General features: G+C 35.2%; 1 protein-coding gene across 2 annotated transcripts in view; it reads left to right on the forward strand.

The window, feature by feature from the left end:
• Positions 1–1,536: 1,536 nt before the first annotated feature.
• The window catches only part of LOC141438830 (uncharacterized), a 40,844-nt gene continuing 26,117 nt past the window's right edge, over positions 1,537–16,263 (forward strand). For both annotated transcript variants that reach the window (XM_074102887.1, XM_074102957.1), the window contains exons 1-5: positions 1,537–1,723; positions 10,788–10,966; positions 11,731–11,899; positions 12,649–12,834; positions 13,264–13,516. In XM_074102887.1, coding sequence (XP_073958988.1) covers positions 10,909–10,966; positions 11,731–11,899; positions 12,649–12,834; positions 13,264–13,516 — 666 coding nt within the window. In that variant the 5' untranslated portion in view covers positions 1,537–1,723; positions 10,788–10,908. The remainder of the gene's footprint in view (positions 1,724–10,787; positions 10,967–11,730; positions 11,900–12,648; positions 12,835–13,263; positions 13,517–16,263) is intronic.

Genomic DNA, 16,263 nt, shown 5'->3' on the forward strand with positions numbered 1-16,263 from the left:
TCCGGCGCTTTCAAAATTTTACCTATTTATTACTTGAAAATATGGGATGAAATTTCTTAAGGAATCCAAACAAATACTATGAGTATATTTATCGGAAATATGTATAGCTATGCTTAGTAAAAATGCCGTCTTAATTATAATCCTACCCTCCTAACTTACAATAAAGGACGTAAGGTGTCAAGAGTCCACTATGAAGAATTAAGTACTCCTTTTGTGTTGGCAGGGTATATATTTATGTTTTACTAAAGAACATGGATGGATGAATGGATGGATGGAAGAACAAAAAAAAGTTTATATTTATAGCAATGTTTTTAAGTATATTATTTTCAGTAAAACGTAGAAGTTTCTATGTGCTATTATTGGCAAAATAGGTATCCTAAATAAATAAAATACTTCCCAAAGTTACTATTCCACGCGGACGAAGTCGCGGGCAAAAGCTAGTCATGAATAAAAAGTAAAGAAAGAATGGTTATTGAGTTGTTCAGTAAACAGGATGTTAGAACGCTATCGCGTGTACTTATTTCATTCCAGAATCGATGTCATCACTTTTTTGCCCTTGCTCTAAATGCGCACGCGTGTTTTGTGTTTTTAAGTTTAGGTATATTGAAATAAGCACCCATGGAATTTAATCTTTTTTAACCGACTTCAAAAATCAAAAAAGAGTATATATTCGACCCTTATGTACCTATTTAATATTGTCAAAATTGAACATACACTTGAATATTTGTATGTTATCATTATAATCACGTAAAATACAGTAAAAGACCTACTCGAATGTTAAAAATAATTAAGTAATTAGTTTCAATAGGGTACAACAAAAAACAATACCTCTCCTTGCAATAGGGTAAAATTAAGATTAAACTTCGAAACAAAAAGGTTAAAATAAAAGTTTATCTTTTAATAAAATCACAAATAATAATCATCAAATCAAATAATAATCACAAATAAAATCAAAAATATACTTACTCTTAATTGACACCATTGACAAGATATCAACACGTCCAAAGTTACAAAAATATCTATACACGACTTTATGCTCTTAATATTAAGGCCGTGTATACATATTTCTGCAACTTTGGCCGTGTCGATATCTATGCCCTTGACTGTACCAGTTTTTAAGTTACTTGACCTAACCTAATTTTTAAAATTAGGCATTTGACTATTAAGATCTGTTAATAGTTACCTACCACCCTAACAGCACCATTTTTTATTATTAAAACCGCAGTGAAACTCCAATATCACTTATTTATTTGCGGCTGAGTTATCCCCGACATATTTTGGGATTAATCCGTGGTCGTGAAATATCGTTTGACTATCCATATAAACAAGCTTTGACAAAGGACGACGGATTGGTTCAAAACATGCGAAAACCTGAACAATATAAGTTAGCAATTTAAGTTTACCGTCCCCAAAACAAATGTCCTAAAGAAATTAAGATTTTTCGAATAAAATAACCCAGTTAAAAAGCAAGGCGTCTCTTTCAGCCTTCTTAAAAAAAGGGGATGTCATTCGTGTCCCAAACCGTCGCAGGGCTCAGTCAAACTCGGCGAGAAGACCCTCCTCCCCCTCCAAGACAGTATTGCTCACACCGCCAAGCCAGGTTACAGCTTTCCAGAAAAAATAGCCTTCCCGAATGGGATCCGCCTGTCCATCGGGCCAGAAAGAACAGCCTGCCCACTAATATCCTGGAGAAAGTGAGCGAAGAAGAGTGACAATCACCGCCGTAAGTGAACTTGGTGTCCCCTCTGGTCACGCATGGTCCTGCACCTCGAAGAGACGTTGAACGACGGTCTTGCATGCTTAGCTTGCCTTAGGAGACCTGCACGTTTTATATTTTTGTGTTTTGTATATAATTAATGTTAATACAGTAATGAATGGACTGGAAACCGAAGACACCGATGAAAAAGAAGAAAATGATGCCAACTTTGTCGAACTCGAAGTCAATACATCTTTATACAATTTAGCCTTAAACGTCAAAGAATCAACTACCAGTTCGAACAAGATTTTTGAGAAGGCAGTAAGAGACAATGACAGACCTGACAGTTTTGAAAGAAGATAACGAGAGTGCAATATATACGTTTTTAAAAATCAAATGAGAACAATGGAAAGTAAGATCAATTTGGCAATAGACGACCATGGTTTGAAAATTGATTAACCTTTGAATTTAATGAAAAAAAATCTTCACGTTACAAATTAGGTTTCTATACTCGTTTGCACTAAATTACATTTTTGAACTCATCACTATTGCTATCTACATAGGCAGTCATGTTCTGAAGACATTTTTACACTGGAGAAGATATTAAACATTAACTTTTCTTCTTACACTCAATATTTTGATGATAGATGAAGCAAAACTTATGTGCTTATAGTAATACATTAACAGAAACAAAAGATACACGTTTAATTTTAAATGAACGAAAGTGTTTAAAATTAATGGTTGCTATTTATTAATACGAAAGTTTGTAAGTGTGATACGCTTTACGCAAAACCAGCTGGAAGTTTTTTTATTTTTATTCAACTGGATGGCAAACGAGCAAGTGGGTCTCCTGATGATAAGAGATCACCACCGCTCATAGACACCTGCAACACCAGGGGGATTGCAGATGCGTTGCCAACCTAGAGGCCTAAGATGGGATACCTCAAGTGCCAGTAATTTCACCGGCTGTCTTACTCTCCACGCCGAAACACAACAGTGCAAGCACTGCTGTTTCACGGCAGGATTAGCGAGCAAGATGGTGGTAGCAATCCGGGCGGACCTTGCACAAGGACCTGGACCTGATGAAACCCCCCACTTGATTTGGATGAAAAGTGTGAATACGAGTACTAAGTATGAGTACAACGCAGTATTTTCGATTTCGGTTAATTATAATGGAACATTCAACAGGTTAAATAAAATTCCAAAGACACTCCAAGACACTGATGACCTAATTCTTGCTTGTAAATTTCTAATTAGTATATGTTAGTTAGATTGTCACAACATATTGGACATACATTTTTGCTTTTGTCAATAGGGCATATTAGCCAAAGCTCTGCGCTAGGGGCGACACTAGAACTCTTTATATTTTGTCGCCATGACAAATCGTGACCAAAGACCTTAATAACCAATAGAAATCATGATATAAAAAAAAATCAAAATCAAAAAAAATCAAAATCATTTATTCAGTAAATAGGCCGCAATGGGCACTTTTACACGTCATTTTTTAAAACTACCAGCGCTTTCGGAAAGACCATCATTGCCAAGAAGAATGCGCCGCAAGAAACTTGGCAGAAAGTCATTTATAGTCGTATATATAACGATATTTTACATCGATAGTAACGATACAGTCCATAAAAAAATATTGAAATAATACGATATTATGGCGTTTAAGATACTCAAAAAACGGTTTACGGTTTTGTGCTAGTGCTGCACTCTGACGATAGATATGGCCCGTTAACCTCTTCACCGCCCCAGTCGTTTAGTCGTGAAATGCGTCACACGCCACGGTTATCTATAATATTCAACTCGAAATTAATCCTTCTGCAATGGAATTAAAAATCATGTTCATTTGTCGCTGGTTTTTCTGTGGCGTACAGAGCACGTCATTTCGTTTATTTTGTGGCGGTGAAGAGGTTAAACTTCCATAACGTCACGCCGTGCCTCACTGTAGCACGAGCACGGCGTTCCGTCACAGGCCCGCTCCCGGACTTTGACGCTTTTCATTGCTGTCGTTTTTCTTTTGATTGACAAAAGGTAAAATGTTTTCCGATAATGTAACTGAGACTTAATAGTATTTTTTTACCCAAGAAACTATCTAATTGCCAGACCGAATGCTTTTCGCGTTCGAAGTCACTGGTAAATGCAAGCAATAAAATCATGGACAATTTGGTAATTTATTTATAACTAATCCGTCGAATACTTGCGCTAGTTTCCTTCTGAGCTTATAAGGAGTGCGATTGCCTTTAAACCAGCTCTGTGAAAACATTGCGACATTGTACCATAAATACACTAGTTTTTAGACAAGACTTGTGTCCATTTTAGGGTAACATTTAATTACGGCGCCCAATCTGTCACTTTCAAAGCTTTACTTGGCTAAGCAATTTAATAGTACATTGTGTCTTAAGGGCGGTAAATAAGGAATTACGAACGAGAGTCTATTAGTATATCTATAATGAGTCGTGAGTGAGTATCTTTAATGAGTCGATGTTCGTAATTCTAGTACTGCTCGTGCGACATACAATGGTTTTCATCACATTTGCGAGTAAATTTTTATATTTCTAAAAGAAAAGAAATATAATTGTTACAAATATTGGCGATACCTTAGGCTGCGCTCTTGGCAGCGCTGCCCTCCCCCTCCCTCAGCATGCGCCGCAACGTGCGTGTGCATGTGGTCCTGACGGGCACGGACTCATTTACCGACCTTGGGCTTCATGACAAGAAAATTTGTACGCGCAATGACTCATTTACCGACCACGGGTTTCATGACAAGCACATTAAGGTCGAGGGTTTTATTTGGGGGGGTTGCAACTAAGGTAGCCTGCATGTTACGACACTGTTTACGAGCAAATGTGATGAAAAGGCCTAAACAGACGAGTGTCACTCGCGTCGATAAAGAGACACTCTTGTAAACACGGATAACACTTGCGTTCATATAGGTAGAGTCATTCACGATGACGCGTGCCGTGGTTCTTATTACAATGTTGATAATGTCTAATTTTGACAAAATCACGCGTCTTCGTGGATGACACTAGGTATACAGATACATCGTTACACTGAGTGTACCATTTAAAATGTCGTAATCGCATAAGGGGCTGTTTCACCATCCATTGATTAGTGTTAAGTGACGGTTAAATGTGATGCCGTCTCTATTTGTTTTGTTCGAATAGACGGAGACGGCATCACATTTAACTGTCAGTTAACACTAATCAGTGGATGGTGAAACAGCCCCTAAATGTTGCCAATATAATTTGTGATTTACCAATAAAGTACGGTAAGTAGTTTTTTTTTTTACCTTCTCCGCCAGGTTCAATATTTTTTGATTTGATTTTAAAAGCCTTTCTGCAAATTTTGAGCCATATCTAACAACTAGTGCTTACCCGCGGCTTCGCACACGTAAATCACTAAATCCAGCAACTGAATTAAAATTTCGGGATTTATAAAAATTCCCGCGGGAATTTCCGAAAATGAAATCATGATTTTTATTGACGTTACATTAAAAACAATCATGACAAAATTCATGACTCAAAGCCCAGCGGTTTTAATTTCGAGATTTTATCTCTATCCCGTAGGAATATCTGAATAAAAAGTAGCCTATGTTTTATTCTATAGATGTCACAGATAGATGTCCAGCTATCTACATACCAAATTTCATCCAAATCTATTCCGCCGTAGCATGAAAAAGCGACAAATATACACTGGCAAACTTTCGTATTACTTTGTAATTGTAAGAATTGAGTAGGAAGTAAGATATACATACATTATAGTTGGTACAGTCAGCAGCAAAATATGAATACAGCCAAAGTGCAAAAATATGTATACACGACGTTAATGTTCAAGCAATAAAGTCATGGATACATATTTGTAGCACTTCGGCCGTATTCACATTTTTGTTGCTTACTGTACATGGTGTAAATAAAGTCATTGGTTTGATTTGAACCTGCTGAACTACTGAGATTTGGTTTATACTTTTTTCTGTTGTAAAAGGGTGCCTGAAAGATCAATTTGCAACGATAAGATCGCCACTGTTTACTTTTTAAGCTTAAAAGTGGGCCATGATTTAGTTGGTTTGAAATTACATAGAGAAGTTTAACAAACTGCCACAACATCTTTAGAGAATAAAGAAGAATAATTTTCAATTACACCTTTTGAGAACGTTCTGCAAAAAATACTAATTAGAAGATGCCAATTAGTGAACAATTTACCTATTTGAGAGGATTATGAAGCCAGAGAAATTACTGCCGTGCAAATTGAGACGGATTATAAACACAAAGAAATTGAATTGAGTCGAGGTGAACAAAGCGATAAATGTAAAGCCAAATGTTTTAATGAAATAATCGTTGAAGAAAAACTAAACCGTTTGGCACGAGACATAACAAGGGTTTTTGAACTCTTCAACCGGGATAATTTTACCGTATACCACGCATTATTTTGATAAGAATTATTTAAGTGCTGTCAAAATCTTCAATGGGGCAAGTTTTGACAATATTTTAATGACTATACCAGGAATTTTAAGTGACAAAGTTAATAAAAGAAAAAAATGATGCAGTGAAGATGTATTAGAAGTTAATTGTGATGGTAAGACAGACCGAGTTGCAAATATAACGATGACACTCAAGGAAAATACGGTGCTACACAAGCAAGTGATTTTGGAAACGTCAGTAGCATGCAGACTGTATGCCAGAAAAAAATATAGCATAATGATGAACCAAAAAATTAACACAACGACGCTAGCACTGCTGCTCGAGGCAAAGCTAGAGTAAAATGATTTTCATAATATCAAGACACGCAATGCGAAATTAATTATTCATATCATAGAATGAAGGCACTTAACAACTTTATAATCAGAATGAGGCAAAAACAACAAAAATTTGAAGAATGTGTAATTTTGTTGATTATAATAATTTATATTACTTTGAAATTGACATTTATTTCGGCTTACCTCACTATATTGGCTTTACCCATTATTGTATCGTATACACAATAGTAGAAGAAATATTAATTAACTGCGCAAAACCAAATCTATTTAGTTTCTCGTCTGTTCGGATCCAAAATATTGGCTTCGTAGTTTTTTGTACCTACAAGCTTTTTTAAAGAAAGCTTTCTGAAATTATTATGCCCCTTTCAATATTCATTAATACCCACATAATTTAGAAGTTACAATGTGAACTTTCGTCAAACTGAATATATTATTAGTTGGTAATAAAAGCTTTTTGGGATTAAAAAAAAACAATGTGAATTATGAGCAAGCATAGAATTTTAATCTTAATGCCGACTCCATGGTTCGCTTTAGTCTCAGCGCGGAATGAAAACACTGAACCCTGTTTATTAGAGAGAAGTAAAAAGGTAGCAAGTTTCTCATCGCAAATAATCTCAAGAATACAAGTTGCGCCAAGTAGTTTGCTGTGAATAAAATCCGTCAAAGGCATTGATATTTTTCCACAGCAACGCTTTTGTTGAGTTACAAATTTATACTGGGACTGTTTCACCAGTGTCGCATAAGTTGCTGATATTTTCTGAGACCGGTATATATGATGCGACTGTTTATTATGTTCGAATAAATAGAGACGTCGTCATAGACACCTATGAAATAAATGTTACAAATTTATCTGAAACAGGCCGGTACACTGTATTTATTTTTACTGCCTTTAGTTAGATTTTTGACAAAAGTTCACGCAATTCTTAAAATTTTTCCTAATAAAGCATTATGTTTATTTACAAGCTTGAGAGCACGAGTCACCATGCTCTGCTAAGTTCCTGATATCTTAACTAACAACTTATTTTTTATTGATAAACAGAGATTTCAAGGTTATCTTATAGATATCGGAAACTTATCAGAGAGTGGTAAAACAGGCTAACTCACCATACAGATCTCGATGTTTAGAACACCCAAACACTATAGAAAATATTTATAGCGTAGTAGGTATGAACGTTAGCGTTGCTGCACTGGAAATGTCATTATTTATTATCATAAGAAAATTGCAATTTGCTTGCCCGACTGCAGCGAAAAACGTTAACTATTTTCATTCTAATTTGTAAATGACTAGGTATTTATTAATGTTTTATCGACGGGTCTATATCGACTGGTAGAAAATTGTTAGTCATAATGTAATGTTTAACATAACTCTTTTTTTCTCTGAAACCATTTATTTTTCAGAATTGTTATAAAACAAACCTAACCTAACCTATAGAGTTCTACAGGTGACCATTTAAAAAATTATGAAAAACGTACGGTTTCAGCGGGAAAAAATATGACTAACAATAATTATGACAAACATTACATTATGACTTATAAGATTATGGCATTCGAAAGTATCCCTTTATCGACATTACGTTAGTCTAAGAAAATGTAGGATTTTTCGAGAACGAAAAAATTAGGAAATATAAATGGCGCTAAGAATCGTGTATTCTAATTTGATCCACATTGATGCTACTGATTAATTAATAATACGAAACAAATTAAGTGGAAAACATTGAAATACAAAAATATTTTTTTTGTGTAGTTAGTCTTCTTGTGACTCAAATTTATACAAAACTTAATTTGCTGCTGTTGTGTGACGTTATTTTATAAACAAATCTTATGTCAAATAACCGCTTTTTCATTGTGAATACGATGATTTAAGGTTATTTGCAAAAAACTGATTCGAATGATGGTTGTAGATTTTTTTAACTAGATTTTTGTTTTGGCCAGTATTTTTTTTTGGCTACACATTCACGATTTTTTTTAACTAGGTAAATTTACTATAATGTTTTTTATACATTAAACAATGAGTGAAGGTACTATAGGTGTTACTTAGGTACTATTAAAAAGCCTCTAATCGCTTCAAATTGGTATCTGATCAGTTACAAGTCTTCTTTTGAATCCTTGAATCTTATAGTACAGCTTTGTAAGGGTTCTGCTGCCAAAAAACGGATAACTTCAACTTTAAACCCAATACAATCGAGTTAAGATTGGTATTGGATTACAAAACTAATATAATAGTGGGTGTTCGTTATAAAAGACGGGAACTTCGGAAGTATGAAAGCCCCGCTATTTGAATAATAAAAAGGATGCCGCTAACACTGTTTCAATAATAACAAGGGGTCTACCTGGCACATTTAAAGAATTCCGGAGCGATTCTGTCTCAAAAATTATTTTTAGAAGTTTAATATTCCGAAAATGAATAATTCGTATCCATTCAGTACCTATTATAATACTTTCTGATAAATTTGATATTTCATTTCGCAAACTAGCTGCCCGGCCGGCCCAGCTTCGCAAACCTAGTACTATTTTTAGCTCCGACGTTTTCTGTCATATAAAAAAGAAAACAGTCGTTCTGAAGTAAAACGCTACCATCAATATTCATTTAATCTATCTATCTTTCTTATTATCATATATTTTAAATATAACGAAGGCACCGAATTTTTTTTTTGTGTTCGGTATTGTCATGCAGGACAAGGTTTGTGCTTAACACATTTAAAAAAAAGACTGGAACGGGGTCGAAGCCGCAGGGAACAGCTGATAGAATATTTGTGATGCCGCCTTTGTCTTTTCGGAAATAATAAACAGAGATCACGTCAAAGCTAATGAGAGTCGTAAAGCAGGCCCTAAGATTGAACACAAATTTGTTGCCAAATCAGCTGCTAGCTCTGCAACACAAGCAAAATGTATTTACGAGTATTTATTTGGAAAAAGATATCTCTTGTGATGTTAATTTGTAAATATGATAACTATGTGAAAATGATATTGTAATTTTACAACAGACATTTCAATTTTAAATTACTGCGCAAAATTACTTTATAAACTTTTAAAGACTTTTAAAAACGTCATCATCATCATCATGCCAGCCGTAGGACTTTCATTGTTGGAGACAGGCCTATTCTTATGAGTAAGAATGTAACAATAATGCCCATAAGTATTATAATGTAATGACTTGGTTCTCTATCGTTTGCCCGAATGTATCGTTTTCCAGAATTTTCATTTGCCTTAAAGCAATTTATTTCTGAAATAGTGATTTCTTCAGAGTTGATATTAAACTAACCTAACCTAACCTACTGCATTCTATATGATGACATTTTAAAAAATCCTGAGAACAGAACGGTTCTATATATTTTATGGCAAACGTTGGTATGGCAAGTGAAATTCGGGCAAGGAAAGGTAAACGGTATGACTTGTCTTGACAAAGAAAATTAAACAATACAATATAATATATTATACCTACATCAGCTTTTAAAAGCAGCTTCGCTCATTTAAACCGCGTAATTGACCGTTAATTTGATTTCGCGAAAATTTCCGTGGGAATTCGGAAACATTTCGCTAACGTTTACGTAAAAAAACTAAGTACCAAATATCATAGGGACATGATAATGGTTGAAACTATGGGATTTTATCCCGATCCCGTGGGAGTTTCAGGATAAAAAGTAGCCTATGTGTAAATCCCGACTTTGTCCTACACATACTAATTTCACCCAAAAGTCCGGAATGCCCCAAAAATTTCCAAAAATTACATCATACGATTACTTCATTAACGTTACAAGTTTTCTTCAATTTTCTAATATTTTGCGCAACATTCTTTTTTTTCCGAAGTAATACAAAACTTAAAAAAAGGTGATTGGATTCGGTAAAATCGTTCTGAAAATATAACCAAGTAAAATCGGGATTCATTTATATGTAAATAGACATTTTTTATGAATTATTCGTTTCACATGAATTTCACAAATGTTTCATTTGAGCAAACGACTTTTATTTCATCCACTGGGGTTTAACACAATGGTCTTGAAATCCTGAATAATTCACAGTTTCAGTATAAGATGCATTTGGCTAAATGAAACAATTGAAGCTTCAGGGAGTTGAAGACGTGCAGCCGTGAGAGTCCGGCACTCTCTGGGTCCTTCCTTCCATTCGACCATAATGAAAATTACTGGACTGTACGCCGCCATCTCTTAAAAATTAAAATTAAGGAACAAAAGCAAGGAAGGACCTGTCTTTGGCCATTAAGGGGACCCACCCAACACAAAAAAATGAAACAATTGTGAAAAGAATCATATGTAAAAAAAAAATTTGGCGAAATGAAAGGATACCAGATAGATAACACAAGGTGATGTTTTGTTGCAGACGGAGCGAGTTCTTAGGATGCGTCTCGTTCCCTCTAAAAGATGCAATTAAGAGCGACGTCGCCGGCTCTTTCTACCTTCAGCGTGCGCTGGCGTCCGCATGCGCTAGAGAACTAAACAAAATGGCGACCGACAACATAGACACTAGCACAGAAGAGAAGGAGAATTGCAATGACAAAGGTACGTAAATATTAAATACTAGTCTACCTGCGGCTTAACTACTTGATCCGGTAGTTAAATTGAAATTCTGGGATTTCACAAAATTACGGAAAATCCCAAAATATCATGGTCTTCATTGACGTGTTAAGAAGAACTGCGCAAAATTTGATGACTAAACCCAGCTGTTTAAATTTCAAGATTTATTCCAGCAAATGTTATTTCAGCTATTCAGCTATCTCCGCATAAAATTTCATCGAAATTCATTCAGCATAAATAACACACGTATATATATATAGTAGTTTATTGATTTATTTATATTGTAGTTTATGTATTATATTGTTTAAAAGACTGTATAGTAGCTTCCACAATTTTATTTTTTTCTCTTAAACACTCTTTGTCGGACCCTAACTGATTGCTCCTCTCATCTACTCAAGGGTTGACTGGTAGAGATCCCTTAAAGGGATAAGTCCGCCTTTGTACAAGTATCTCAAAGTTTGTCAATTGTGTTTTGTTTATTTTCTTTTGTACAATAAAGAGTTTACATACATACATACATACATACACACGTGTTTGTGTGTCACACACACACACAATCATTTTCGCATTTTTAATATTAAGTACTAGGATCTATCAACTCGGCCAATGGAACTAAGGCAGACATGTTTTTTTTACATAAATTTTTGGGGTAGGTACTTAAGGGCCTATAATTGTCTGCACTTGATGATCAATCAGATCTCGTATTAAAAGTGTAAAATCCCTCCTCAATTAACCCCTCCTTTTTCCAGGTGGAAATCTCAACGGTCCGTCGGGGCAGACAGCGGTGGCTGCCGCTCTCCAACGGGAGGCCGACGAGCACCTGTTCTTAAGATACTTGGAGCTGGACCCGCCTGATGATGCAGCAGCGCCCAGGAAGTCGCAGAGAAATGGGCGGACGCCTTTCACTACTACTAGGAAGTAAGACTAAGTCCCGCCTTTTATTACTACTACTATGTACTACAAAGTAAAACTAAGTAGTCCCGCGTTTCTCTACCACCCACTAGGAAGCAAGATTAAGTCCCGCCTTTTATTACTACTAGAAAGTATGACTAAGTCCTTGACACTCAATGAAGTGCAATGAAACTAGTTGAAAATGTCCTGTTTTAGTAGCAGTATACACTGTCCAGGTACACATAGGTCACCTGTGCCCAAATTTGATTTAAATTCACCATTTTAGCGTAAACCATAAAAAATAATAGCCTTAGCCCGGAGCTTTGCCCACGCTAACCACGGGGTCAAGCAGCTGAATTGAAATTCCGGGATTTCACATTCACATGCAATTCTCCTATGAAAATTGCAAAAAGTCCCTTCTAGTGCACCTTAATCTGAACCTTCCTTGGTTAAGGCGGTCATTATTAGAAAACTATTGGGCCAGAAGATTATAACTACTTAGTTACAGTTACAGTTCCACAAGCCGTCTAGCTGTGCGAAACTTTCTCGGGCTCTCACTTCTCTCACTTCTCACAACTTATACGTGCTACATCATTGTCATTTTTGTTTGATTAACAACATTTTTTTTGATGACTGAAGGAATAAATAGATTAATTATTTATTTACCCAAGAGACTACGTGTTATCCAGTGCCCAGTAACCTTAGCTCAGTTTAGGATCACGTGAATTGGCACCCATTGTCCACGATATCTGTCACTTACTTTATCTCTTCTTCAGACTCACGCGCGCGAGCAGCGGTGGCTTTGGCTTCACGGTGGTGTGGACGCGGCCGCCGCGCGTTGAGAGAGTCGCCGCCGGCGGCTCCGCTGAGCGGGCGGGCCTCCGCGCCGGAGACTACATCGTTTTTGTCGGCAACAAGAATGTTGTTACGTCTAACGAGGAGGAAGTGCGGGGGCTTGTTAAGTAAGCATGAGATTAAATTAACTTGAGTGAGAAGAGAACAGTGGTTGGGTCATTATTCGGGCGTTTATTCCATACGATTTTTGTGGGCACGTTTTTATTGACATGGTAGAAGATTGTTACAGTTCAGATCTTTATTGACTTAATGCCTTAAAATTAAAGTCGTGTTTACATATTTTGGTAACTTGTGCCGTATGGATATCTTTGTAGTTCTACCAGGATGGAACCTTTTCATAATCAGATCTGGACAGAGGCTCCACCTTGGTACGCGAACGCGATCCAATTTCTTTACCAATACTTAACGATAGCGAAATGTCGACTCCATGCCACTGGTAGATAGCATCTTGCGAAGAAATACTAACTCTGTACCTACAAAAAGTATAACAAAGCTTATATTTTATTTTTTAACTCTTCAATCATCTCTTTCCACAGATCAGCCGGCCAGACTCTCAACTTGGAAACCTTTAGGAAAGTACCCCAGAACGGGGTGGGAGCACGTCCCCGCCTGGCTCAAGTCACAATCCCCTTCCCAGAATCCACTCCTCCCCCCGCGCCGAGGTCCCCCCGCGTCGTCGCCCCGGCGTCGCCCGCGCCCGTCGCACGACCTCCAACAGCCTGTTCATCAACTAGCCAATCCCTGGACAGACGCAAACTTCAGCTACCCCAAGTCACGTTCTCGAAGGAGGTTGGTAATGGAATTATAGTTTAGATCTTGAACAGCCATGGAAGTAGTGATTCCTTGAAAACTGTTTAGCTATATCCTTAGAAACCTATACAGTTAGGTCACGCTACATATCTAGGACTTGAAGTAAGAGTAGAACGTGATCTTTCGATAACTGTTGCGCTTCAAGCGACTTAATGGAATTTAGCTATTTCTTTTTTAAGTTTGCATCTGATAAACTTCATCGTTCTATGGTATATGATGATTAATAAGGGTCTAATATGGCTTTTAATTCAAGCTAGCAATATAATAATCCAGACGAAATGAGACTAGGCGCCGTTCACATAACGACGCTTTTGTTTGTCTTAACTTAATTATTATCAGGCGAGATGCCTCTGTCTTTCCTAGTTTTTAAAATAAAAATCCTGAGCCTCATAAATATATCAGTATTTCTGGTTCTTATTAGCATGAGAATACCACAGTGTCCATCTTAATATCAGATATTATTTTATGTCTGGATATGATTGAGCAAGATATAAACAAAAATAGCGTAGCGTCCTATGCTTACCTAAAAGTTTGTGAAATCTAACAATGTTTAAATTAGATAGATAACAGAATATTCCATTAGTGTCTTGATGCGATCTTCATTAAGTATTTTATAATTTTTCTCAAAGCTATTTACTTCCTTTTAATGTTCTGTTCTGAAACGTTTGGAAATATAATAATTTGTAAGATAATCATCTATTTGTAATTTATTTGCCTCGTCTTTTATCATAAAATTTTGTAAATTTGAGTCTCTCTTATGGCGTACTAGTCAACTATTAGAATTTTGAACGAATTTATAGTTTATAAATTGGAAAATAAAATTTCTTTTTCATATGGAAAACGGTGCTAGTGTAGTATCTTTGATTGTGTGTGGGGTTTTTTAGCTAGTTCTTCTAATTTTGTTACTTTGTACAGTAGTGTTTTACTATAATTTATTTGTATAAAGCTTACGTCGTATACTTGTAGGTACTTCATACATTCCATTTAATAAATTATAATTTTGTAGTCTTAATGCGTGTGTTTTGTAAAGTTGTATTATTTAAGATTAGATTATATCATGGCACTTAGGAAATTATTGATTTATATTTTTTATAAATTCATATGTTTTTGTAATTCGCCGTGTTATAATTCTTTAATATTAGTTTTAAGTCACTTCAATGGGGAATCGTTACGTTTATGCCTTAAGCTATTTTGTTGTTTTATTTGTTTTTCTTATGCAATCCATAATTTGTGTGTTACTTTTATTTTTAATTTAACTACACCTGCGTTTTGTACATTATTTTAGTGAACATATATTTTTTAATTTTTAATTTATTTTACTCGTGTACTTGAAATTTTTGGTTCCTGTTATATTTATTTTGTTTCTAATTTATGTTCTTTTGTGTTAGTGCAAATAAATTTATTGCTTTTATGTTTTACTTTTTATTTTCGTCATATCATCATCACCCTTTGAATTAACAAAATACAGAAAATATTTTTTATAGGTCCGTAAGTGAAAAATATAGTTAAGAGTTATGTGAACCCAAAATGGCAGTTATTTACATTAGCGAGAAGTCGCTGAACTAATGTTGTTCAGTTTGACGAATATGATCTACATTTTAATTATTCGCTCCTGTTCAAGGCCCTACTCGGTATAAATTAAACGTAGAAAAGCCTTTTAACCCTTTTTTAGGCATAGTCCATATAGCGACCACATAAATGTACACAAATATTCGACCTTACTAGGTTTACAATACGGTACAAAATCAATTGAAATTGATAAAAATACTATTCGTCTTTAAATTAACCGCTCATACGTAAACAGTATAATACTATGATTTATTTTGCAAGAGCATATCTAAATTAGCGGGCCTGGAAAAGTGTTAATACGTTTTCATGTATCTAAACCCAGTGAGCTCTAGTATAGTACTTCTAGAAAACCACAGAATAATTCTGGAGAATTGAGAAACAACTCTAACCTCAATTACGGGCTAGCGTTTCGTAGCAGCAGTTAGTTAAATTAGTGTTCCTTTGTTTTTAGTTCTATTTGGTGTGAGATATTGGTTGGTAACACTCGCTATCTCTAAATGCATGTTTACCAATTTCACATGTCCGAAAACCATTTTGTTTAATTATTAATTTGTTATTTTTAATCATGGGACATATTTTGTATAGCATAATTTTAGACGCTTTAACCAGCAGGTATCCGTTCATTTCGCAACTTTTCATTTCGCAAACTCTAAAACTGTAAATATTTCAGGGTCATCGTGTAGAACCCTTTAGGTTAGGTTAGGTTAGTTTTATAAAAAAACCTGAAATATTTACAGTTTCAGAAATATTAAACAGTTGAGAAATGAATTAAGTTGCCAAACGTTTTTCGCCGAAACATTAGTAAACCGTAATGATACGTATACGATAAAATATTTTCAGGTGCCTTAAAATCTTGGCTATAATAAAATTATATCAAAGCTAAATAATAATAATTGTTATACTAAAATACTCCAATGTTAATGATGCTTAAATGTAACTATGGCAAACACAATTAATACAAATCAAATTATTTGAAACGCAGGGATAATTGATAAAGAATTCGTATACATTTACTTACTTTATTGATCCTGACCTTAGCTAGCTAAGTCTTAGCTAAATAACTGAAAACCTCTTTATTTTAAATGAGTCTATTCCATTTATTTTTACCATAATAATTTCAATAATTATTCGCAAGCTTTGATAAGTCAGTAATTCTA

Source organism: Choristoneura fumiferana, chromosome Z (assembly GCF_025370935.1).
Source record: "Choristoneura fumiferana chromosome Z, NRCan_CFum_1, whole genome shotgun sequence".
Taxonomy (NCBI): Eukaryota; Metazoa; Arthropoda; class Insecta; order Lepidoptera; family Tortricidae; genus Choristoneura; species Choristoneura fumiferana.